Below are 27805 nucleotides of genomic sequence, written 5' to 3' on the forward strand. Positions count from 1 at the left end.
CCTTTAGGTAGTGGTTTTCTTCATGCGGTCTGGTCGCTTCCATACACATACAGATGTTTCAAAGATGATCAAGAAGTTTATCTGAATGGAGAGGAATGCACTGAGACGCCAGATCATTCACTAATGTGTAGGCACATACAGTTACACGGTTCATGCAACAAACACCGACCAAATATGGCTTGCGTGTTGCAAGGCACGCCAGTTCCTGCTATCATCCCCACGTTCAAGTGGTTGGAAAATGGTAGTTATTTGATGCTCAATAATGAAGATTGTTCTGGGTTAATTAAAAGTATTCCTTTTATCGTAACAGTAAGTGAACGGGTTATTTGCTGCAGAAATGTTCTATTTCCTCCCACACATGAACATAGGGAGTTTTCAATCTGGCCACAAATACCAACCTTGGGAGCAGATTTCAACGGCATGGCAAGAATAAGAGCTCTTTTGTCTCAGAGAGAGGTGGCCTTGAGTTCGGCCCGTGAAACTTTCGTGCTTCACATAGCGAACACCCGTACAGAGGTGCAGACCCTTTTAAATACAGATTTGCCTTTCCATTTCAGCAAGATGGTTCGGACTATCTTTAACGCGTCCTCCACAAAGGGCCTGGCGCACTTTTTTAAAGTTGTTACCAGTGGTCTCGTGACTTCATTTGAGAAAATCTTTGGAGTCATCCCTGCTTTCTTTCATTCTATTTTTTCCACTGTGCTTGGTGGATTCCCATTTTTACTTGCATTACCAGCGGACGCTCTTGTGCTTTTTTACATTTTTAAATATGGATGTCCCTCCTGTGCAAGCTCCCGCCCTGCAGCTGCTGACGCTGTTCCGCAATCGCATGCTTGAATATTATGGCACAATGCCGTTGGCGATATTAAGCACGGCATATGGATTATCTTTTCGATTCTCCTACTTCACCTGTGTCCAGCCTGTATTTCACTGCCTGACCTGTGATTTCGATTGGGCCATTGATTTGTGTCTCTGCGGACCGGTTTCTCCTGACGTCGACTTTAATCAGCTGATGACCCCTATCATTACTCACGAGTTGGTTTGTCCTGGAGAAAGGATTATGGCTGTGGCATTGATGCATGGACTAATTGCTCCCTGGAATTTACTGGCGGCAACACAGTCTTTCTTGGAACAGAGCTTTCTTGAAAACCCACCGAGCTGTCCTCTGATGGTGATAGAGGATCCGGTGCTGGGAGAGCACGTATGTTCTTTTCCGCTTTTAAATTGGATGGCTGAACTCTTTTCGGATGAAGACGGTGACTTCCTATTGGAGGCTGTTGCAGCTTATTTTGCATACACAGTTATGTCATAGACCTTTTTCATGTTTGATATGCTGAGTACTAGCATTTCATTGACAATTCATTGACTTATTTGTCAAGTTTTTATTATTTAGCTTGCCTATTGGCTTAAGCCTCGATAAAGTAGTTGGCTGTTTTATTTTTCTTTAGCATTACATTTTCCTCGTTTTTAATGTTTTACCTTGCGGACCGTCCACATATAAAGTTGCAATCTGCTCTCATGAGATGCCACTTCTTTTATCTTATTCAGTTCGTTTCCGGATCATGGGGAGGTGTCATCTAGATCCTGGATATCTTTACACCGTGTTAAGTTAGCATGGGCTCATTACCGGTTTAAACGCCATTTTTCCTTTTTTGCAACTTCTGCACACGACACTTAGTTGTTGCTTTAGCTTTCAACCTAGTAGTTCATCGTGGTTTACATGAGAATAATATGTTATTGCTCTACTATCTGCTTTGCTTGTTAAACTATATCTGTACAGCGACTGCTGAAGTTTCAAGAACAACACGATACAGAATTGTTATGAGGTCTGATCTCCACGACATGAGGCGGGTTTTATATTGCTTTGCCGAACACACATACACAACACTTGATGCGGTTCACATGAAGAGAGAGCTGGTGTATGCTGATGTGATTCCTTCAAATCTAAGACACTAAAGTATGGGCACGCCCTAAACCAACACAAAGAGACCTTCTTAGCAAATAATATAATATGTGTATTAGGGAGGGTCAGATATAAGCAGCCGCGGGCCGTGGAGGGAGTTACGGTGGGGCAGGGAGGCGGGGAGGGGGAGGGGCAGGGTGGAGCCCTCTCCACCCTGCCCCTCCCCCTCCCCGCCTCCCTGCCCCACCGTAACTCCCTCCACGGCCCGCGGCTGCTTATAAGTGTTGCTAACTCTTATTCCTTTACAGCATGTTAACATACTGTCACCATTCGCTTTTTATGTACTAGTAACTATGCTGGTAATTTTGCTACTGATAATATGTGTACTTGTATTATCTAAGATACTACGCCTGAGAAGACGGCATTAGTAAATAAACATTTCAAATACACATGTGTTCTTCTTAACTCCATGTTCTGGTTTCTAAGAAATATATAACGACCGACTGTTCATGAGTTCCACGTATCCTGAGGTACTATAAGTTCATATTCTGGATTGTCTAAACATTGAGAGTTTGTTATATCCAATGTGACACTGTACCTAGCTTGCTAAGGGGTTTTTGATTACTAAGGTGAGTTTTGGGGCACCCTAATTCGCCGAGGTTCCAATCCTCTGTCCACAGTTCTGTGTGAGAACAGAAACCCTGCGACAGGGGCACCCCTGAGCCTTGCTGGAGCTTCATCACACTTGCGATACAACTCCAGCAATGCGCCACCTTTACGGCACAGATACGTCACGCATCTGTGCTGTTTTTGCCCCATGATGCGCCGCATTGTAAATGCAGCACACCATAGGTGACGGAACAGCGGCACAGAATGACTAACACATCCCTGGTGATGCGCCAGTCATCATAAATCTATCCCTATGCTTCTTATCTTGTTAGAGATGAACCGCCATATGTATCATCAAAGTTTTTTGCATTTCCTAAATAGCGAACTTTAAGGAATAAATAGCGATTCTTTACCATTCCTAGTTTGCGATGAGCTATTTGCTAATTACAAATTACCCATTCATTTCCATGCAGCAGGAGGCCCATAGGAATGAAGGTGCAATTTGCGATTAGCAATTACCTCATCGCAAATTACGAATTTTTCCAAGGGTGCAGGGGTGTCTCAAGAACACCCTGCTGCACCCCTGAAAAAGAAATTTGGGGGCATATGGCGCACATAAATTTTGAAAACATTCCTTTACCTCTAAAACGATTTTCAACTCATAATTTGAAAACACTGCACATGGGGAAATGACTTAAAATTTCCTTAAGACACATAAACGCGTTTTTGATTGCCTTTGCAGCATGTTTCAGTCACCTTTAACATGCCTATGTAACGCAAACATTCAAAATCTAAATTTGCCATGCACAGGTGGGAGCATATTTACAAGCAATTTGCTCCACAGACAAACTTCTTACATTGAAATGGGAAAAATAACATCAGAGACTCTCAATTACCTTATAAAGAAGCAGACACCATTATGTCCTTGTCATCAATATTAAAACCATTGCTTTTTCTCAAAAACGATTTACAAGTCATAATTTGAAAACACTCCACAGCTCCTATGCACATAAAAACCCTGTCAGTACTAATACTTCACATTTTCTCCAATTACAATTTCTCAAAGAAACAAAATCTATTTGTAAAACACTTGAGACAAAGCAACATTTGAAAAACACAACTTTCTTCATAATTTTCTCCTTAAAGCACACTATTTTCTATCTAAATTAAAGAAATCTTTTCTCACCTTAGCAAATACTTTGAGTTTCAAAACAGTCTCAGAAACACACCAATTTGTCTTCAGCAGAGCAAAAGGTATGCACTCCAGAGTCTGCAGCTATCAAAAGCACAGAAATGCTGTAATTCTTCACACATATCTCTCATGTCACCCAATCAAAACTCTTCCCTCACTTTTTTTCAAATCAAAACCCTTCCCCCCTCTGCCCCCTCTCTGCTTTTTCTGCATAGCAACCACCTCTTGCAAGACCTCTGGTGTTTCCAAGTTCACACAACAATGTTGCAATTGAACTCTGAACTCTCAGTGCACCTGCATATCCAGTGCAATCTTTCATTTAATGATTTTTTCTTCGCCACTCAAAATACATCTTTCAACGAACTCATCCATGCACCCTAACTTTCTGTTTTCAGCAATCAAAATCCACCAATCACTCTTACTGCTTCATTAACACAGAAACTCCTCAGTTTTTTTCATTTTACACTCTCATTTTTTCAACTGCCATTTCATTGCCACACTTCATCTGACTGCAGGAGAACCTTCTCTCGCCATGTTTTCTGTCTGGATTGTTGGACATAGTTACATCTATTGGGCTCAGAGGTACGCTGAAAACAGGAATTTACCTAACCTCAATTTACAAGATGTGGAAATTAAGTGGTTTGGCCACAGAGGATTAAAATGTCACCAATTGATACCATTGGTGAAAACCTTTATGCATTTGCCAAAACCTGACCTGTTAATTGTGCACTGTGGAGGTAATGATTTGGGCACTTTGACTGGGGTAGGTCTGGAAATGCTTTTAAAGGACACCTTTGAGCAATTGATGGCACTTTTTCCTCAGACTGCCTTGGTATATTCAAATATATGCCAAAGACAAAAATGGAGGTGGTCGAACCAATTTTGTCCACAAATTGAGAAATCGAGGAAGCATGTAAACAAATCTGTTTCAGGAATGGCTCCCTGTACAACAATAACTTGCGTTACTACATGCAAGATATCTACAGAGGAGATGGAGTTCACTTCTCAGATGAGGGCAACAGAATTTTCACTCTGAATTTAAGACTGTGCATTGGTACCTACTTATAAGTACCTAAATGTACCATAAACCCAAAAGCTCTTCTCAGAGCTACCCTACATCTGATCACTCACAATTATTATTTTACTCTAACTTTTTTCACTAATTTTCAAGAAAGTACGCTCCCCAGAACGCTTCCCGGTTCGCGAACCGGGCGCACTCCACGCAAAAAAACTAAAAAAACGATATATATTTTTTTTGCCCTGCGAGACCCTTTTAAAGCCTCCACATCAAACCTAGGGGGTCAGGGAGGATCTACTATGCCCCCTTATGGTCATTTGCCCCTTCGCTTTGGCCTCCTCTTGTCTCTCGATCCTACCGAGAGACAAGATGGCGGCCGCTACGGACTGTTTGGAATGTTTACAGACGCCGAAGAACCAATCAGCTTCGCAAAGCTCCGTAACGCGAAAAGTACGCGAAGCGGAGCGCTGTTACAGATATATATCTTTTTTTGAACGTTAATTTCTCAAAATCCACTGGAGCACATATATTGAGACCTAGCAAAGGCACATCGGGCTACCAGTCCCTACAATTTTGCCAAGTTTCGTGCAAATCCATTCAGCCGTTCGATTATTATTATTTTTTTTTTTTTGCCCCGCGGGGCCCTTTTAAAACCTCCACATCAAACCTAGGGGGTCAGCTAGAATCTACTATGCCCCCTTATGGTCATTTGCCCCTTCGCTTTGGCCTCCTCTTGTCTCTCGATCCTACCGAGAGACAAGATGGCGGCCGCTACGGACTGTTTGGAATGTTTACAGACGCCGGAGAACCAATCAGCTTCGCTTCACAAGGCTCCGTTGCGCGAAAAGTACGCGAACTGGAGCGCTGCCCGGTCCGCTGTTACAGATATATATCTTTTTTTGAACGTTAATTTCTCAAAATCCACTGAAGCACATATATTGAGACCTACAAAAGGCACATCGGGCTACCAGTCCCTACAATTTTGCCAAGTTTCGTGCAAATCCATTCAGCCCTTCGGGCTAAAAGTGAGGCCAACCGCCCTATGGAAAACTCAATGTTAAAAACACGTTTTGGGACCCCCCTTTTTTCTCGGCCCCCCCTTGACGAACCCCCCCCCAAATTTTCAAGGGCTGCTCAGAAACAAAATGTGCCATTTTCCTGAAAATTTCAGCCAATTCCGTCCACAAACGCCAAAGTTATTAGACATAGAATTTTCAAAAATCCCATAGGGAAAAAATCCTAACTATATATACCTACTGGCGACCGCCAGTAGGTAATATATATATATATATATATATATATTCACTGAAAAAACCATAGGTTATAGACCATATATAGTTAGGAATTTGCATTTACAAAACCTTGAAAATTCACTGAAAAAACCATAGGTTAGAGACCATATATAGTTAGCTGGACATTTTATTGACATAAAACCAATGAAATTCCATATATAGTTAGTTGCACTAACTATATATCGCGCACCCGCAATCCACTGCTGATGATGTCACATATTACATCATTCATGACATGGTCAGTGACATCACTGATGACATCACTGATGACATCTCAAATGACATCACTGATGACATCACTGATGACATCTCAAATGACATCACTGATGACATCATCTAGTGTCTGTGTGTTTTTGTAAAGTTTAAATATGTTTTACATATTGAAGAATGAGTGGATGTATGGAAGACTGAGTGTGTGTGTGGCTGGCTGGGAGGTGTGTGACTCTGTGCATATCAATGTGTACTTGTATCAGTGATTGTATAAGAGAGTAAGTATGTGTTAGTATATGTGTGAAAAAGTATGGTGTTCTGTGTTTAACTGTATAGATGAGGAAATCGAAGTGTGATTGATTCTTCACAGGACTGACTAGGTGTATGAGTGCATATGATAGTGTTGTAATAATGAGTGACTGTATGTATGAGTGATTGTATGGGTGAATGAGTGAATGTGTGTGTAGACGTAGGAATCAGTGAGTGCGTATGTAGTAACTGGTATTGGTGTGTCATGATGTCATCAGTGATGTCATTTGAGATGTCATCAGTGATGTCATTTGAGATGTCATCAGTGATGTCATCAGTGATGTCACTGAAGTATGGTGTTCTGTGTTTAACTGTATAGATGAGGAAATGGAAGTGTGATTGATTCTTTACAGGACTGACTAGGTGTGTGAGTAACTCCATGGATGAGTGGCAGTGTGTGAGTGTCTGCATAGGTGTATGAGTGCATATGATAGTGTTGTAATAATGAGTGACTGTATGTATGAGTGATTGTATGGGTGAATGAGTGAATGTGTGTGTAGACGTAGGAATCAGTGAGTGCGTATGTAGTAACTGGTATTGGTGTGTCATGATGTCATCAGTGATGTCATTTGAGATGTCATCAGTGATGTCATTTGAGATGTCATCAGTGATGTCATCAGTGATGTCACTGACCATGTCATGAATGATGTAATATGTGACATCATCAGCAGTGGATTGCGGGTGCGCGATATATAGTTAGTGCAACTAACTATATATGGAATTTCATTGGTTTTATGTCAATAAAATGTCCAGCTAACTATATATGGTCTCTAACCTATGGTTTTTTCAGTGAATTTTCAAGGTTTTGTAAATGCAAATTCCTAACTATATATGGTCTATAACCTATGGTTTTTTCAGTGAATTTCATTGGTTTTTTAAAAGCTAATATCTATAGCTGTAAAATATATTCTTTATTACGTGACGTATCACGTAGCCACGTGAGACGCCTCATGACGCGTCGCATAACCGTGACGTATCGGCTCTGCAGCGCAAACAAAACCCGTAACGTAAGCGTGCCGGAGCACGCTTACAGATATATATATTTTTTTTAACCTTAATTAGACAAAATCCACACGTGCACATATCTTGAGGCCTTGCAAAGGCACATCAAACAAACAGTCCCTACAATTTTGCCAAGTTTGCTGGAAATCTATTCCCTTCATTTTTTTTTTACTGTTTCTCTTGGTTTTCCCCTTGTTACGCTTACCGGGACACTACCCGGTACGCGAACTGGACGCTCCAAAAACACAAGATGGCGGACTCCCGTTACGCTGCCGGTTAGCTGCCCGGTTCGCGTACCAGGAAGCGCCTCTACCGCGAAAAATCGCGGGGGACTTTAATATCCCCCTCATCAATCCTAGGGGGTCAGGAGGGGTTTACCTTGCCCCCTTTCCTTCATTTCCCCCTTCTTTTTTCACCACATCTTGTCTCTCGAACCTACCGAGAGACAAGATGGCGGCCGCTCCGGACTGTTTACAATGTTGACAGCTACGCTGCCGGTTAGCTGCTCGGTTAGCTGCCCGGTGAGCTGCCCGGTTCGCGTACCGGGACGCGCCTCTACGGCGTAAAATCGCAAAAAAAATGTTTTTTTATTTTTTGCCCCGCGGGGCACTTTAATATCCCCCTCATCAATCCTAGGGGGTCAGGAGGGGTCTACCTTGCCCCCTTTCCTTCATTTCCCCCTTCGTTTTTCACCACATCTTGTCTCTCGATCCTACCGAGAGACAAGATGGCGGCCGCTCCGGACTGTTTAGAATGTTGACAGACACCGGAGAGCCAATCAGCTTCACTTCGCGAAGTTCCGTTACGCGTCAGGTACGCGAACCGGGGCGCTAACCGGAGCGCTGTCACAGATATATATATTTTTTTAAATTAAACGTTAATTTCTCAAAATCCACCGGAGCACATATATTGAGACATAGCAAAGGCACGTCGGGCAAACCATATCTACAATTTTGCCAAGTTTCATGTAAATCTATTCAGCCGTTCGAGCTAAAAGTGAGTCCAACCGCCCTATGGAAAAATGAATGGGAAAAACGCGTTTTGGGACCCCCTTTTTTCTCGGCCCCCCCCTTGACGAAACCCCCCCAAATTTTTAGGGGCTGCTCAGAAACAAAATGTGCCATTTTCCTGAAAATTTCAGCCAATTCCGTCCACAAACGCTAAAGTTATTAGACATAGAAGTTTCAGAAATCCCATAGAGAAAAAATCCTAACTATATATACCCACTGGCTATCGCCAGTAGGTAATATACATATATAAACATATATAATCTGCATATCTATATAAATATAAATGCATGAATACATATACATATATGCATACATATGCATGTTATTTACATGAAAGTTTTAAAAACACTAATAAAAGCAAAGCTAAAAAGCCACCTCATTACAAACAGAATGGCTTTAACTTAAACGAGGGCGAGATCTATTGCATTTTCAATGCTTGTTTACTTTGGTTCTATCAAGAGGCATTCAGATGTGTCACACATTTGCCATAAATTCTGAATGTTAGCACTCTAGTTGCTCATTAGATCACTGTAGTAAAGCTAGTGCTCACCAGGGAAGTCTGCTGCTAATCATGGTTTGCAGCCATTTTCCCGCATTTTTTATCCCGCAGACTTTCAGTCCGCATACCATTATCCCGCAAGGTCATTGACCTCGCATACCATTATCCCGCATTTTTTCAAAACGCATGTGCATTTATCGCGCATGCCTTTACAAAGAATTACATTTTAAAGGCATGTATGGTAAATGCATTTGCGTTGTGAAAACCACGATGACGAGAGAGGTAAGTGGGTTTGTGTTAATTTTTTCGTGGGTTAGTGATTGTGTAGTGTTGTGTAGTGTAGTGTTGTGTTAGTGTAGTGTAGAGTTGTGGTGGTTGTTTAGTGTAGGGTCATGCTGGGGGTAGTGTTTTAGGGTTTAGGGTTGTGTTGTAGTGTTTGCGTAGTGTAGGGTCATGCTGGGGCTAGTGTTTTAGGGTTTAGGGTAGTGTTGTAGTGTTTGCGTAGTGTAGGATCATGCTGGGGGTAGTGTTTTAGGGTTTTGGGTAGTGTTGTAGTGTTTGCGTAGTGTAGGGTCATGCTGGGGGTAGTGTTTTAGGGTTTTGGGTAGTGTTGTAGTGTTTGCGTAGTGTAGGGTCATGCTGGGGGTAGTGTTTTAGGGTTTAGGGTAGTGTTGTAGTGTTTGCGTAGTGTAGGGTCATGCTGGGGGGTAGTGTTTTAGGGTTTAGGGTAGTGTTGTAGTGTTTGCGTAGTGTAGGGTCATGCTGGGTGTAGTGTTTTAGGGTTTAGGGTAGTGTTGTAGTGTTTGCGTAGTGTAGGGTCATGCTGGGGGTAGTGTTTTAGGGTTTAGGGTAGTGTTGTAGTGTTTGCGTAGTGTAGGGTCATGCTGGGGTGTAGTGTTTTAGGGTTTAGGGTAGTGTTGTAGTGTTTGCGTAGTGTAGGGTCATGCTGGGGGTAGTGTTTTAGGGTTTAGGGTAGTGTTGTAGTGTTTGCGTAGTGTAGGGTCATGCTGGGGGTAGTGTTTTAGGGTTTAGGGTAGTGTTGTATTGTTTGCGTAGTGTAGGGTCATGCTGGGGGTTGTGTTTTAGGGTTTAGGGTAGTGTTGTAGTGTTTGCGTAGTGTAGGGTCATGCTGGGGGTAGTGTTTTAGGGTTTAGGGTAGTGTTGTAGTGTTTGCGTAGTGTAGGGTCATGCTGGGGGTAGTGTTTTAGGGTTTAGGGTAGTGTTGTAGTGTTTGCGTAGTGTAGGGTCATGCTGGGGTGTAGTGTTTTAGGGTTTTGGGTAGTGTTGTAGTGTTTGCGTAGTGTAGGGTCATGCTGGGGGTACTGTTTTAGGGTTTAGGGTAGTGTTGTAGTGTTTGCGTAGTGTAGGGTCATGCTGGGGGTAGTGTTTTAGGGTTTAGGGTAGTGTTGTAGTGTTTGCGTAGTGTAGGGTCATGCTGGGGGTAGTGTTTTAGGGTTTAGGGTAGTGTTGTACTGTTTGCGTAGTGTAGGGTCATGCTGGGGTGTAGTGTTTTAGGGTTTTGGGTAGTGTTGTAGTGTTTGCGTAGTGTAGGGTCATGCTGGGGGTAGTGTTTTAGGGTTTAGGGTAGTGTTGTAATGTTTGCGTAGTGTAGGGTCATGCTGGGGGTAGTGTTTTAGGGTTTAGGGTAGTGTTGTAGTGTTTGCGTAGTGTAGGGTCATGCTGGGGTGTAGTGTTTTAGGGTTTTGGGTAGTGTTGTAGTGTTTGCGTAGTGTAGGGTCATGCTGGGGGTAGTGTTTTAGGGTTTAGGGTAGTGTTGTAGTGTTTGCGTAGTGTAGGGTCATGCTGGGGGTAGTGTTTTAGGGTTTAGGATATTGTTGTAGTGTTTGTGTAGTGTAGGGTCATACTGGGGGTAGTGTTTTAGGGTTTAGGGTAGTGTTGTAGTGTTTGCGTAGTGTAGGGTCATGCTGGGGTGTAGTGTTTTAGGGTTTTGCGTAGTGTTGTAGTGTTTGCGTAGTGTAGGGTCATGCTGGGGGTAGTGTTTTAGGGTTTAGGGTAGTGTTGTAGTGTTTGCGTAGTGTAGGGTCATGCTGGGGTGTAGTGTTTTAGGGTTTAGGGTTGTGTTGTAGTGTTTGTGTAGTGTAGGGTCATGCTGGGGGTAGTGTTTTAGGGTTTAGGGTAGTGTTGTAGTGTTTGTGTAGTGTAGGGTCATGCTGGGGGTAGTGTTTTAGGGTTTAGGGTTGTGTTGTAGTGTTTGTGTAGTGTAGGGTCATGCTGGGGGTAGTGTTTTAGGGTTTAGGGTAGTGTTGTAGTGTTTGTGTAGTGTAGGATCATGCTGGGGTGTAGTGTTTTAGGGTTTTGGGTAGTGTTGTAGTGTTTGCGTAGTGTAGGGTCATGCTGGGGGTAGTGTTTTAGGGTTTAGGGTAGTGTTGTAGTGTTTGTGTAGTGTAGGGTCATGCTGGGGGTAGTGTTTTAGGGTTTAGGGTAGTGTTGTACTGTTTGTGTAGTGTAGGGTCATGCTGGGGGTAGTGTTTTAGGGTTTAGGGTAGTTTAGTTGTTTAGTGTATGCTAAAGGCATATTCGTTCTAAAAGTTTTCGTTATTTTAATTTGCGGCCTAATAGTACATGCAGGATTTTTTTTGCGGACTGATGGTATGCGGGATTTCATCATATATTCGCTAATCATACTTTCTATGGCAAAATGAACCCCCTCATTTTGTTCCTTTTTAAATTAAATGTTTTAAGAGTTACCACTTTATTCCAATCAAGATGGCTTCAGGTGTGCCATACCTTTGTAATAAGTAGGACTGTTAGCACTCTAGTTGTTCTTTAGAACACTCTGGGACATTCTGTCATTGGGCTATAGTTGGGCTACATCTGGCTGATATTTGGGCTACATTTGTTTTTTTTTGTCTCTGGTGGCCATCTTTAGGCTACATTGGGCTACATTGGGCTACATTGGGCTACATTGGGCTACATTTGGGCTCCAACATATATATAGCCCAATGTAGCCCCATATATATTTTTCAAAGTTAATTTTCGTAAAAACCACTGGAGCCTATATCTTGAGACATAGCAAAGGCACATCGGGCTACCAGTCCCTACAATTTTGCCAAGTTTGGTGTAAATCCATTCAGCCGTTCGGGCTAAAAGTGAGGCCAACCGCCCTATGGAAAATTGCATGGGAAAAACACGTTTTGGGACCCCCCTTTTTTCTCGGCCCCCCCTTGACGAAACCCCCCCAAATTTTCAGGGGCTGCTCAGAAACAAAATGTTCCATTTTCCTGAAAATTTCAGCCAATTCTGTCCTCAAACGCCAAAGTTATTCGACATAGAATTTTCAAAAATCCCATAGGAAAAAAATCCTAACTATATATACCTACTGGCTATCGCCAGTAGGTAATATATATATATATATATATATATTCATCACAAAGGTGCCCAGAAGCTTAGAGGAGCACTCGACAGCGCATCCACCATCCGGCGCTCGTCGTCAGCCTGCCTGCAGGAAGCCATTAATTATATTCGCCTGACGCGTTTCAGGGTCTATAACCCCTTTCTCAAAGGCATTTTTACTTCGAACAAAGGCGCTGAAACATTCTTTAATTTACTGATGTTCATTTATTGGATGCTGGCCCCCACGTGACATTATGAGCCCTGCTGAGTGCAGTGTGCAAGTCCTCTGCATTCTGGGACATGCAGTCTCCATCAGTAAATCGGCGCCACAGAGTTCATTATTGCGAAGGTTTTCAAGTCTATAGTAGATTCCAGAATCCTGCAGGTAAGTTGGCTTTACATGATTTGCTGTGCCTTTCGGTACTGGAAAAAGTTTCCCACCTTGGCCTCTCTTTTTCATTTCCTTAGAGATGGTGCCCCCCCCACGGCAGGACGGCCGCGTTCAATATTCATCACAAAGGTGCCCAGAAGCTTAGAGGAGCACTCGACAGCGCATCCACCATCCGGCGCTCGTCGTCAGCCTGCCTGCAGGAAGCCATTAATTATATTCGCCTGACGCGTTTCAGGGTCTATAACCCCTTTCTCAAAGGCATTTTTACTTCGAACAAAGGCGCTGAAACATTCTTTAATTTACTGATGTTCATTTATTGGATGCTGGCCCCCACGTGACATTATGAGCCCTGCTGAGTGCAGTGTGCAAGTCCTCTGCATTCTGGGACATGCAGTCTCCATCAGTAAATCGGCGCCACAGAGTTCATTATTGCGAAGGTTTTCAAGTCTATAGTAGATTCCAGAATCCTGCAGGTAAGTTGGCTTTACATGATTTGCTGTGCCTTTCGGTACTGGAAAAAGTTTCCCACCTTGGCCTCTCTTTTTCATTTCCTTAGAGATGGTGCTCCCCCCACGGCAGGACGGCCGCGTTCAATATTCATCACAAAGGTGCCCAGAAGCTTAGAGGAGCACTCGACAGCGCATCCACCATCCGGCGCTCGTCGTCAGCCTGCCTGCAGGAAGCCATTAATTATATTCGCCTGACGCGTTTCAGGGTCTATAACCCCTTTCTCAAAGGCATTTTTACTTCGAACAAAGGCGCTGAAACATTCTTTAATTTACTGATGTTCATTTATTGGATGCTGGCCCCCACGTGACATTATGAGCCCTGCTGAGTGCAGTGTGCAAGTCCTCTGCATTCTGGGACATGCAGTCTCCATCAGTAAATCGGCGCCACAGAGTTCATTATTGCGAAGGTTTCTGGAATCTACTATAGACTTGAAAACCTTCGCAATAATGAACTCTGTGGCGCCGATTTACTGATGGAGACTGCATGTCCCAGAATGCAGAGGACTTGCACACTGCACTCAGCAGGGCTCATAATGTCACGTGGGGGCCAGCATCCAATAAATGAACATCAGTAAATTAAAGAATGTTTCAGCGCCTTTGTTCGAAGTAAAAATGCCTTTGAGAAAGGGGTTATAGACCCTGAAACGCGTCAGGCGAATATAATTAATGGCTTCCTGCAGGCAGGCTGACGACGAGCGCCGGATGGTGGATGCGCTGTCGAGTGCTCCTCTAAGCTTCTGGGCACCTTTGTGATGAATATATATATATATATATATATATATATATTTAGAATCCAGGATCCTGTAGTGAAGAAGTTCAGGAGCAACAGATACAGACCAATCGAGTGCAACTTGAATTGAAAAAGTGATTTATTCCTTCTTGACTGGCAGCATGACGCGTTTCAACCGGGGAAACCCGGTCTTGATCACAACAATATATAATATATTGGTGGGTTGGCGAAGGGCCTAGCTGGAGGTGAGGGCTTGCAGCCAACCTCCCACGCACTATGTGCACAGCAGACAGCTTTTGGTCAACCCCATGCTGAGCATGGCCAGAATGCCTTGCGCAACAGGAGTTTCAACCAACAGAGTGCTGAGACCTGTGGCCAACCGCAGTGAACACAGCTAAATGCCCGGTTGTCAGGAACTGTTGCCAACTTACAGCTATGGCCATGAATACCTGGTTTGGCCTCCCACTGAGTGTTAGTTGGACGGGTTTGAGAGAGGCCGGTACTTGCACACCGGAAACAATGCTTATGACCTCACAATATTTCTACTAATAGTTAACAACACCTAAAAGAAATGTAACTAAGCAACAGCATCAAATTAAGTGAATTAAAGATACTATTTTTGTTCTTGCCTCTATCAAACTGATAAGGATAATGTGATGTGCAATCTCATTTGGGAGATGATTTAAAACATTAGTAATTGCATCTGAGTGAAGTCATGAGCATTACATTTGGTGTGTGAGATATGATTTGCATGGCTGCTGTGTGAGTTATGAATTGTGGTTCTAACCATAACTTGTGGATTTTTGTGTTTTTCTATTTTAATTTGTAACCATGACTGTACTTTAACTGTTGATTTTATGTCAACCTAATGCAACTCATTTAAGCTTAGTTCCTACTTTAATTCCCTGCCTCAAGTGATTTCTATTTGAGTGTCCTGAAGTACCAGTGGTTAGCCATGCATTGTGCATGGCTTAGTCCAATGATGGGCTCGAATACATTTAGACCTTTTTTAATTCAAATTTGTTTTAATGATTTCAATAAAAGACACAGTCATTACAGTGCAAAATGAGAGCTCCACATAGAAGTAGCATATGGGACAGATGAACAAGTCTTCTCCACCGAGCAAGCGACAATCGTGATATATGGGCCAAAATGTGACATTGAAACAAAAGCAGTGCTCGCTTAGCCTGTTGAGTAAACACAACAACAAGAACCAAAACCGAAGAAACCCCCCCCTGACCTCCCCCCACCCCAAACAGTGCGCCGGATCTGTAGGATAGTCATCGAGTCTTGCACAGTTCTTTCAGCATGTTCCCCCATCTGACCTGTGAGAGTCATTCTGTGCCTCTGTCAGGCGTAGTAAGCGGAGGTATCTAGGGCACGTGATTTCGTTAAATTCTTTGGCGAGAAGGGACAGAAGTGGCAGCCAAAGTTTGTGGAACGTTGCTGCTGATTGCGTGAGTGTGGCGTAAATGCGTTCGTCCCCCAGAGTGATAGGAAATGCTGAGATGCAGCTTGCATGGCAATACCCATCTGGTGCCCTCGAATAGATTTCAGGGGGAAGGTGAGTGTGTTTGAAAGACCTAGGAGAGTGTAGGCTGGGAGTCTTGGGATTTCAGTATCAAATGTGCTATCTATGTCGTCTAACACCGCTTTCCAGTAATCCTTAACTTCTCGGCAATCCCAAAGTAAGTGAGTCATGGTACCTCTCTCCCCACAACCCCTCCAACAAAGTGTGCTACGGGACGGTTACCCTCTGTTAAGCCTAACGGGGGTAAGGTGCCAATAAGTGGCTAGTTTTACTGCCGCCTCCCTGCCTGCAGTGTTTCGTGTTGTGTGGTTGGCCATGTAGTAAATTAAGCGCCACTCCCGGGTTGACAGTATCCTCTCCAGCTCCGCCTCCCAGAGTTTCTGTTCCGCAGCGTGACCTGCCTCAAGTGGGGGCGTAAGCATCTTGTAGAGTTCAGTAATAAGACCTTTATCCGAATCTTTCGTCACTAGCCATTTTTCGAAGTCCGTCACAGTCGGGGTGTGTGAGCCAGTGTCTGAGCTGGAAGTATTGGAAGAGTTGGGGCGCGACAACGCCATACCCCTGGGTCAGGTCTTAGAGGGGAAGAAAACCCTGCAGATCGAAAAGATGACCAGCTCATCTGCAGCCAGTTTCGTGCCACTGGAGGAAGGCGTGAGGATCTGTGCCCGGCGGGAGTTCGGGGTTATCCCAGAGAGGGGTGAGTGGGAAGGGGAAGGTTGTAAGGTCTCTTTTAACAGCAACCGTGTCCCACACTCGCAAGATGGTGCGGGTGATGGGTAACTTCTGGAGGTATCGTGGCCTATGTTGCCGGAGTAGAAACTGTATCTTCCAAAGGGATGTCTGGGCCATTGCCCTGTCCTGAAATAACCATCTCTTTTCGGATTCTGGTCTGTACCACTCCACTAAATAACGGAGCTGTGCTGCTTGAAAATATTGCTGGAGGTTAAGGATTCCCAGACCCCCCTCATCCATCCCCCGGTATGCCAATTGTTTGTGTAAGCGCGGACGTTTCCCCCCAAATAAATTGTTGAAAGGCAGCCTGTAGGTTCGCAATGGTACTGGCTGGAGGGATCACTGGAATAGTTTGAAAAATATATAAAATCTTGGGCAGGGCCGACATCTTAACCGCCGCGATTCGCCCTAACAGGGAGAGCAGTTGTTTGGACCAGCGTGTCAAGTCCTTGCGGATCTGGGACATGAGGTTTGCGTAATTGAGGGCGACTGTCACCTCTGTGGATGGGGTAAGGGTAATGCCCAGGTACGGAAGCTGTGATCGTGTCTGGAGGCCCCCTCCATAATCAGGCGTGCCTGGAGATGACCGGGCATTCCTGCCCAGTGGGAGGATCAGTGATTTTCCCCTGTTCATCCGGAACCGGACACCCCACCAAAGGACTCCACCTCCGCCAAGAATGCGGGTACCGAGCTCTCCGGCCGATCAAGAGCCGCTTTGATATCGTCAGCATATAGGCCGATCACATGTGGTTCTCCTCCAAAGGTGATGCCTTGTACATTCGGATTATCGCGAATCTTTTGCGCTAGCGGCTCAACATATAGAGCAAACAGAAGAGGCGAGAGGGGGCACACCTGCCTCATACCACGTTGAATTTCAAAGGGGCTAGACCGCCTCCCAGGCGAACCCGCGCTTGGGGGCGATGATAAAAGCTCGCGATCCAAGATTGAAAGCGATCCCCTATTTTGAAATGAGCCAAGATCCGCTGTAAGAAGTTCCAGTTGACCCGGTCAAATGCTTTCCATTTAGACCTTTTTTGATACATTTAGGGCTGCAGTTACCTTAGAAATGTTTTTTGTGAAATACAACTGTCTTACTTTTGGTTGTGTGGTTTATATTAAAATGTACCTCCCAATCCCCTCCTTAAAACTGTGCACACCCTCCCATTTAGGAGTAATATACTCTCCATTTTCTCATCACTCCCCCTTCTTTCACCTGCATTTACTATAAAAACACATTCCTTTTTGTGCAACGATCACCACACATGTTGCAGAGACTTCGTACAGAAAAGATGAGAGGTCTAGGCAGAGGTCTCCGCCCATAGAATTTGTAAAGTGCATTTTGTAATGTGTAAGTCCTAGTACTGTAGTTCTATATTGCCTACTACAAAATGCATAAAAGTAAAAGTCTCAACTTTTGAAGCTTGTGCCATACATGTGGATTAATAAATTGGACAAACACAATACAAACATGTTTTAAGAAACGAAAAATTTAATATTCAATGGATTTATTTTATGGATTTGTGATTAGAGTTGTTAAGAAACTGTTACTCTGAAAATGTACAATCTATTATATCAGATTGATTCATAGTTACTGATACATTAAATATTTATTGACTGTGTCTGAAACTACTAGTTATCCTGCAGTAAGGGACGCGAGAACTAAAAGGCAGTCAGTTGTTTGTCAATTAACAATGAAGCTTCTGGCAGACTTAAAACACACATCAGTTTTTTTATTTTATATTACAGGCAGTTCTGCTAATCTAACATGCAGAGCCTTCTTTGGGTACAGTGGGGACATCAGCCCTATAATTTACTGGATGAAAGGAGAGAAGTTTATCGAGGATTTGGATGAACATCGTGTCAGAGAAAGTGATTTCAGGTAACAATAATGTCTTTATAGTTTAACCAGGTTCAAAACTCTTTGCTTCTATTTATTTTCAAAGGCTTTATTCTACTAAATGAAATGGAGCGTTCTACTTTTTAACATTATTTTAAATCGAATTTGTATATCAGAGTTAATTAATTGACTGAATGGGTAGATGGACGGACTCGTGTACAGATGGGTGGAAAAGTTTGTTCATATACAATTTTTTAATAGGGACATTTTTATCATTGGTTGTGATTTTTTAATGGAAGATGATATGAACATCAATTCATTAACTTTATACTCTTGGCCACATTACTTGCATCATACTTTCAAGAGTACCAGTATCATAAACAACTTCACCACTTTCAGTAGCATCCTACCCCAGCATGGGTACTTGTAAATGATCACACCACACGTCTTTATTCATCAGTGTGTAACCATGAACTGAACATTCTTCATCATGAATTCTTCAGTTCAGTTCAGAAAAATGTTATTTCGGTCTATGTGACCATAAAAGCATACCCCCACACACACAATTTGTTTGTAGATTCTTAACAAGCCTGGATACTAGTTTTGTATTATAGTTATTGCTGGGAGGAGGAATCCACACCCCAACCACTCTTACCCCTTGTCTGCCAGTAGAGGGATCTCCACTGTCATATGTGGTTTACCAACTCACATATTTACCTTGAACAGTAGCTAGCCACACCCAGGACAGATCTCAGCATAGTACATTTGTGGAGGAGAATTGGATGACAAGGTTTGCACTTTGTTCTGCTATGGAGTCATTCCCCTATCATAAAAGACATGGCTATAGAACTTGAGTTTGGTTTGAAAACTCACATTTTTCCGCATTTAGAGAGTGAGAGCTGCATCAGCAAGTTTACAGCACCCTTTAGTAAGAGCTTTATCATGTTCCTCTCACAGGGCCCAAAAAACTAGTATGTCAGTACTTTAATTGGAAACATTTGTGACTGGATGTATTATGCAATTAATTACATCCTGAATATGTTTTGCAGCTGATGAAACTCATACCCTTTGTTCAAATCAAGGTGGGTACAGACTTTAGCCCCATTCAGCTGCATAATCATGGCAATGTGCGGACTTGGATGTCATTCTCTTTCAATCTCCGTGTTTGTTGGGCACATATCAAAGCAGATATGCACAACTCCTCCACTATCCCTTTTCAGCACTACCACTAAGGGTGATACCCATGGCTTCAGACCAGTGGATCGCTAAATGATGGCATGCTCTAATAAGGTATCAAGTTCTTTCACAACAGCCTCTTTGGTAGTGGAATGCAGCTGGAAGATGTCATTGAGCAACAGGACACATGTTCTCATTTAAGTGAAGCTGCCCTTTCATGGTCTTAAGTCTTCCTAATCCATGAGAAAAAAGACAGAAACTGATTCACTATCTCATGGTAGGCATTAACATTGTAGTTTACTGAAATCCGTCCCATGTCAGCAGCAGTACTGAAACTGAGTAAACATGCACTTATTGAAGTGCCTGGCAAGACATGAATTGGTACTTGTACTTTTATATTTTTATTCTTCACTGTGGCTATGAATGAACCATGATTATGCAGTGATGTTGAAGCAGCCCACGTATACACTTTGGTTTTTGATGGAGTTAAGCAGGGCATTGGAGACAGTTCATGGTAGTTCTGCACTGGCACAATGTTTATTGAGGCTCCACTGTCTATGATAAAAGATATGGAGCCCCCATTCACTTTCAGTATGATCTTGGGACAGTGCCCTAATGAATTTCTCACTTACACCTGACGTCCTAGTTTTGACTGGCATTCTTTCTTGCAAGGAGCTAGCCCTACATGTGCATATTGTCTTGCAGTCAGCATTGACATTGCACACCCATCTTCCTCACTGTCACTTGACAAACCTTTAGATGAAAAATTTTAAGACAATCAACATAGTTCAGTTTCTACTTGCCTCAATTGATGTTACCACTCGGACTTGAGGGTATGTTTAGAACATCGGGTCTGGAACGTTCTGGCATCCATTTTGTTTTCTCGACGGGACACACTTGATCTTGCCTCCATTTTGTTTTCTTGACATACCACACTTGATCTTTCCCTCACTTTACAGACTGTTACCAAATTGTTCTCTTTCCAGCAATCTTTGCATACCTGCTCAGTGGCGGGACATCTACCCTCATGTGGAAAGGAAAATCTACACTGGAACCACAACTTCATTATCTTTGGAGACATTACCTTATTGTCTTCAGCCTTTTTATTTCAACTTACTTTTCACACTCAGCACTGTTTCATTTTGAGCTTAGCCTCCATGTTAGCTGCCTGCCTGTGAGCTCTCTCCTCCACTCTGGTAGCCTTGAGTACTCGCTTCAAGCTGAGTGTCTCTTTCAACATTTGCCGTCTGAAGGAATTGGGGAGGCAACCTTCTATTACTCTGAGACGTGCAGCATCATTCTCATTAAACTCAATGAACTTGCAATGCTTTATGGGCAAAACAAGTCTTTCCACAAACTCATCCAACATTTCCATAGCACTCTGCCTTTCCTGACTGAAAATGTACCTTTCCTAGTTGACATTTGGCGTTGGATTGAGCTTGGTGTTTAACGCTTCTTAGATTTGACAGTACATCATTACATCACCTTGTGGTATTTTCTTTTCCACCTCTTTTACTCTGTCATCTGCCAAATTCTTCAGGTATTTAATTATGGTTTTGTCATTTGCTTCTTCCAGCAGATCAATGAAATCATCAAATGTTTCGATCCAGGCAATTCATCTGTCACCAATATTTTGCCTTTGATCAGTGTCAAAGATAAGCTGTGGATTTAGTAATGTGGCAACAACATAACCTGGCTAACTTTCTGCTACAGGGAGCAGAGCTTGCTCAGCCTGAGTTTGCTGACCACTTGTATCGGCTCCCTCATCACACACTAGTCACGGGATGACACTTGGGTTGTTGCACCTGCTCTTCTGGCTGTAAGGCGCTGTCTTCTTCTTTGAGCATAAGAAGCGTCTTTGTTTCTTGCATGGATTCTTTATCCTTCTCACCTCTTTGCATAGTGTTGGGTTTCTACTGCCTTTGCATTTCTTTGCATTCTCCTGCTTCTGCTCACAGTATTCTATTTCACCTGACTGTTGCCTCTCACTGCATTTTCCATACCTGGTTGTTACTGCCATATAGCAATATTTTATGTTAGAAATCTCTCTACTTTTATTGCTTTCTCACACTCAGCTAGCACAGCATCTAGTGCTTCACTGCACCTAGTTGTCTCTGTCTTTCGCATTATCGTATTATATGAATGACGATTTGGTGTCGCGTTGTGGCACAGTACCTCTTGTCTCAACAGTATCTGCAAATTTCTAGCTGACGACAAACACACTTTCTCTAATGTCTTCACTTTCTTAACAGACCTGGCAAATTGTATGACGTTACAACGCATGTCATTACAATGCATGCTGTTACAACTCATACCTTAACCCCGACTTACTGTCGGGGTGCGCTGGAAGTTGGAATAGTATAATTTACTATTCCAACTCCAGTGTGTGCAACAGTAGAGAAGGTGTTAGAGTTAACTCCAACACCTTCTACCCCGTGCAACAAGCCTTTCACGTTGTAACGACATGCGTTGGAATGGCATGCGTTGTAATGCCTCCGTCATAAAGGCTGTTTCCCATTCTAGTACTGGCTGGAGTGGTGCTTTGACTCCACATACACCAACTGTTGAATTTCACTTTGACTGAGGCACACGTTGTATGCACAAGCAGTTTGCTGAACCCCTGCAAACACTCGAGGAGATCACTCTCGGTTCTTCGTCTCGTGTGGGAATATGTAATCTCCTATCTCGTCATCAGTTGTGGCTTCCTACCCCAGCCCAGGCACTTGTAAATGATCATGCCACACACTGGGTTGTCTTTAATCATCAGCCTGTAACTATAAACTGAACATTTTACATCTTGAATTCTATGACCCACACCTTTGCACTTACATCACTGTTCTACGGAGTCCATCAGGAATCAAAAAGGTACTATCATCTCTAACTCACAATAAACTACTTTCTTCCCCTGCTCCCAGTCCATCCCGCAGCACCCTCTCTTTACTACTCTCATAAACATTTCATATACTTAACCCATGAAGAACCATCTCCATTCTCAAATTAGCTAATCATCTTGTGTATCATTGCTTCAGCTAATAAACTATCAAAGCTTTAACTATTTCCCCCAAATAATTTCTCAGCATAACATCACTTTTCCATCACTGTTTCCAAGCTGGCATCTAAACACCATTTATCTTATCAGCTGTTTTACTACCTCTATGAACACCAATACTGTCCCGCCCTCTACCTAATCATCCAGTATCACTCCTCCTTATGTTCTTTATGATACTGGAATGTATTGTTTTCATCTGCTTCTACGCATATCTCTCTACTTAACTTGACTGAAAAATTATTCTCCCAACATGCAAACAGTATTTTCTCTGCTCACCACAACCTCTAACCTTCTATTCCAATTGTTCTAATCTTATCTGCTGCTTGTGATACTGTAGATAACTTACAGTACCCTCTTCCCTCTAAACTACTGACATCAGCAAAACAACCTTTGTGTGGTTTTCTTCATATTAATCCAACTTGACCTCAAATGATCCTCAGCAACAACCCTTTCAGTTGGGATCCCTTAAGTCCTCTCCAGTGCTTCCACAAATAGCTCCAAGTGTATTGCCTGCATTGATGTAACTTAAGGGTGAAGTTACACACACTGAAGTGAGGAGTATAGCGTCAGGCTACCTGTAGAAATTATATGAAGCTCTTATTTGCAAAAGACTGCTGACTAATTTATCCTGAGCATAGGAGGTAGGGGTGCGGAGTGGGACTGTAGTTTCTGTTAGTCAATGTAGGGAGTTTCTAGGCAAGGACTGGCATTTTTTCATGTGTCTGATTAAATATCCAGGAAGGCTAAAAATGTTCAGGTGCATAAAGCTCCACTTTTGAAAACTCCTGCTTGGACCCTGCAATAATTGTTACCTGCTCTAAGAGCAATCACTTCAAACAAACGCTGGACCTACAGAGGAGCATGTAAATGACATTTGGAAGACAACCAACCCAAACAGGTTCTGAAGCCTTAGATCTTGAATCTACACTCCCTTGTCTGGAAAATGTGTATAAAAGTTGGATAAAACCTCCGTATTTTGTTCCAGCATCATGTATATCTTGACCAAGAAAGTGAGTGTTCCACAGAGTACTCAAAGAGTGGCTGTGTAACGATGTGTAGCTGACATCCAGTTTTCCAGATGTGAGGGAGACATCACCTAGAGTCTGCAGCTCCTGCTGGAAGAGTTGAAGGTCTACCTGAAGTACCTAGAGGGCCGCCTGCTGAGAGACAGAGACTTAGAGTGCCTGGCCGTGCAGGAAAAGAAACTGTCCAGGAGGAGAAGCTCAACATTTTCTAAGTGTCAGGAGTGACCCCTGTGGTGACGAGGTCCTACCAAGAGCCTAGTACTATTTCCATTTATGCTGCATTTAAGACTGCACCTGATTAACTACTCTCAAGCTCAAGCTCATGTTTATCGGTTGCAAGAGACTGAAGGACTGGTGCAACTGCTGCCAATGCTGTATGGAAAAATATCAGCCCTGGGGCTCCAGCTGGCAGTTGATACTGTCGCTAGGAAATTGTCCAGCTGCTGTATGAAGACTTCACCACAGGTGGACAAGAGGGCCACCACTGCTGAGAATGGTTGTTGCTGACAGTCCTGCCCCACAAATTTCCATCGCAACTATGGTCTCGGGTGAGGCTGCAAAAGCAGTGAGAGTGGGAACCAGTCCTCTACCAAAGTGCTGCCAAAGCTGCTTTAGAAGCCAGCAGATAGTAATGCAGGGCCTAGCCTGCACAAGGGACTAAAGACCAAGGGGCAGATTTACAAGAAAGTGGCGCATCTGTATAGATCCGGATTAAGATGTGAGTTTACAACCACCTGAACATGAATGTTCCAACCCACTGTCATACTCACCCAAATTCGCTTCTCTCCAGCACTCTCCACCGTGGATCCCTTCCTCCAGGACCTGAGCAGCTGTACCCCATGACGACAATCCTAATGGTGCTGGAATCCAGGTAAGTCCTTGTGTAGTATGTATCCCCATTGACTGGACTGTGCACATTCCTCCATACTCCAGCAATAGGGTACAAGGTGCACACGGCATATGCCCATATATGTCATGCATGTTTGTACGATTCCAATGTTTTCTGTGATTTTGTATGCATTTGCAGCAACATATTCTGGGATATGTGCTCTGCAGTAAATTCGACCACCACAGTAGTGGCGGTTGCATTGTAATATGGCGGGAGAAAACTTCCAAACCCTAGCTGGTGGAAAGAGACCACGAAGATAGTTTTTGAACAGTCAGTCAGACCGGCATTGTAATCAGGCCCAAAGAATTTATCATAAAATCGAATCCTGAAATCAGAATGGTAAATGAGATTCAAGTAATTTATACATTTTGCACTCTCTTGGAAACTTTGCAAGTTTCTCACCCTTGAAATGAATAAAAAAAATCTAGAGCCATGATATTGTTGACTTTCCATGTCTATTCTCCAATTGTTGGTGGTTTGAGTCCCTCCATTTCTGGTAAAAAAAGGAATAAGGCTTTAACGATTCCAAAAAAGATATCTTAGCAGAATCTTCTTCTTGCTCCCAAGCCTTTCCAATCGGGCCACAAAGGAACCTTCCCTGAATAATAAATCTTCCAGTCTCTCCTAATGGTCATATAATGTTGACAAAAAGGCTTTAATGATTGCATATTCTCAATGCTTTAGGCATTCCTTTTCTGATTCTATGATTTCTTCTGGTACAGTAAATGCTACATTCTGCTCGGATATAATGTAATAGTTTGTGGTATAATGTAACCTGTACAAGGAACAATACTGAATATTCTGTAAGAAAGACTTTATATAAAGACAGTTGATGGCGTCAGTCAAAACATCACAACACTCGTCATTTAATTCTACTTATAATCCTTGCTGTCCTTTACAGTGAAGCATGGAGGAGTCTTGGGTATCTTGATTTAGCAAAAGATTCTAGATATGTATCTTCTATGTTGCAGGAATATAAAGATCTTATTTAACAAATCGCTTTTCTAATGGGACTCTCGCTTCTAGTCACCAAAGTAGCTCCTCGATGAATGACATAAATATTGAATCGAAAATATTGGGTAACATAAATATATTGAAGCCAAACTCTTGTCACTACAAACATCTCGAGTAACATAGTATAAAAGGTGAGCACATTGTTTTTTTAAACATGATTTGTATTCACTTTAATATATACTAGTTATAATATTAATTTTAGGTATATTGCTATTATTGTAATTGTTTAAAAAATAAGTAAAGTTTGTTATTTTATTGTGAAATTATGTTTTTCCTAATTTAATTAGTAATTTATAATTTAGAGCCAGATTGTTGGCTCTGTGGGGAAATAGGATGGAAAGTGATTTAATATATTTTATATATATATATATATATATATATATATATATATATATATTCACTGAAAAAACCATAGGTTATAGACCATATATAGTTAGGAATTAGCATTTACAAAACCTTGAAAATTCACTGAAAAAACCATAGGTTATAGACCATATATAGTTAGGAATTAGCATTTAAAAAACCTTATTTTACTCACACAAAACCATTGAAATTCCATATATAGTTAGTTGCACTAACTATATATCGCGCACCCGCAATCCACTGCTGATCATGTCACATATTACATCATTCATGACATGGTCAGTGACATCACTGATGACATCACTGATGACATCTCAAATGACATCACTGATGACATCACTGATGACATCATCCAGTGACTGTGTGTTTCTGTAAAGTTTAAATATGTTTTAGATATTGAAGAATGAGTAGATGTATAACTGTCTGGACGAAGGATTTAGTAGGTGCATGACTGAATGTATGAGTGAGTGATTAAATGTGTCTCACTGAGTGCATGGGTTAGTGACTAAACTGTCTTAATTTGTGCATCATTATGTCTGTTGTTCTGTAAACTACTGCATGTGTTGATCAGTAGCTATATGATTAACTATATGGGTTATTGATTGATTGTCCAAGTATTTGTATGGGAGACTGAGTGTGTGTGTGGCTGGCTGGGAGGTGTGTGACTCTGTGCAGATCAATGTGTACTTGTATCAATGATTGTATAAGAAAGTAAGTATGTGTTACTATATGTTTGAAAATGTAAGGTGCTCTATGTTTAACTGTATAGACAAGAAAATGGAAGTGTGATTGATTCTTTACAGGACTGACTAGGTGTGTGAGTAACTCCATGGATGAGTGGCAGAGTGTGAGTGTCTGTATAGGTGTATGAGTGCATATGATAGTGTTGTAAAGATGAGTGATTGTATGTATAAATGATTGTATGGGTGAATGAGTGAATGTGTGTGTAGACGTAGGAATCAGTGAGTACGTATGTAGTAACTAGTATTGGTGTGTCAATGGTTTCAAAAATTATACTCTGTATTTAACACTGGGTGAAACAGAGGTTATATTAAAATGTGAGGAGATGCATTGTATTGTCACATGAATGATATCATCAGTGATGTGGTCATTGATGTCAAATGAGATGTCATCAGTGATGTCATCAGTGATGTCATTTGAGATGTCATCAGTGATGTCATCAGTGATGTCACTGACCATGTCATGAATGATGTAATATGTGACATGATCAGCAGTGGATTGCGGGTGCGCGATATATAGTTAGTGCAACTAACTATATATGGAATTTCAATGGTTTTGTGTGAGTAAAATAAGGTTTTTTAAATGCTAATTCCTAACTATATATGGTCTATAACCTATGGTTTTTTCAGTGAATTTCAATGGTTTTTTAATAGCAAATATCATAAGCTGTCGAATGTCAAGTACGTGGTAAGTGAAAACATTTTCGTGTTTATGCACACTGATCTGCTTTGAATGGTGTCCCCCCCCCCCATTTCTATTAGGAGTACTCTCTCTTTGCAGATAGTGAAAGGTAGTTAACGCAGGCCTTTGCCCCCGTTGTAATCCGTCGTGCCTGCTTCTCTCTCCATTTGATTGATTGTTATCCAAGTATTTACTGTTTTAGAATTAGTTCTCTTTGGTTCATTCTCTATTTACAAACAAACACAGAGTCGCAATACTCTGTTTAGTCTTTGCAGATAACGAAAAATCGTGTAAAAAAAAAGAAAAGGAATCGAGCAAAATCAGTAGGCCACTAATGGGATCTCTTTTTGACCTCGCTAAAATAGAAACATTAGGAACAACCCCTCATGACAAATACAAAACTAGTGAGATGAACTGAACTCCACACAATGATGGCTGCAAAACAGCTCGGCTCCGCCACCCACCCCGCCCAAAATAACGATAAAGAGCGGCTGCCATGATTGGTTGCGGAATGGCCACAACGGAGCTACGAAATGGTGCTGCTCTCATGCTAACCCCAGCTTCGGTCTGAAACATCCAGAAACACTGTAGACTACCAATTCGATCAGTTCCGGTAGCGCCCCAATGTAACCCGGTAGAGAAGAACTAGCCCTCCCCTCTTTGACTGATGGTTCTTGTTGCCTGTCCCTTCTGTTGTCATTTAACAGAACTATTTAGCCTGCTGAAAGGGGTTGTGTTT

At 42.4% G+C, this 27805-nt stretch overlaps 1 protein-coding gene across 1 annotated transcript in view; it reads left to right on the top strand.

The window, feature by feature from the left end:
• The window catches only part of IL1RAPL1 (interleukin 1 receptor accessory protein like 1), a 2344491-nt gene that overhangs the window by 1839741 nt on the left and 476945 nt on the right, over positions 1-27805 (top strand). Inside the window, exon 9 of the mRNA XM_078656096.1 lies at positions 18038-18170. Coding sequence (XP_078512222.1) covers positions 18038-18170 — 133 coding nt within the window. The remainder of the gene's footprint in view (positions 1-18037; positions 18171-27805) is intronic.

This window comes from Lissotriton helveticus, chromosome 8 (genome assembly GCF_964261635.1).
Source record: "Lissotriton helveticus chromosome 8, aLisHel1.1, whole genome shotgun sequence".
NCBI classification, from domain to species: domain Eukaryota; kingdom Metazoa; phylum Chordata; class Amphibia; order Caudata; family Salamandridae; genus Lissotriton; species Lissotriton helveticus.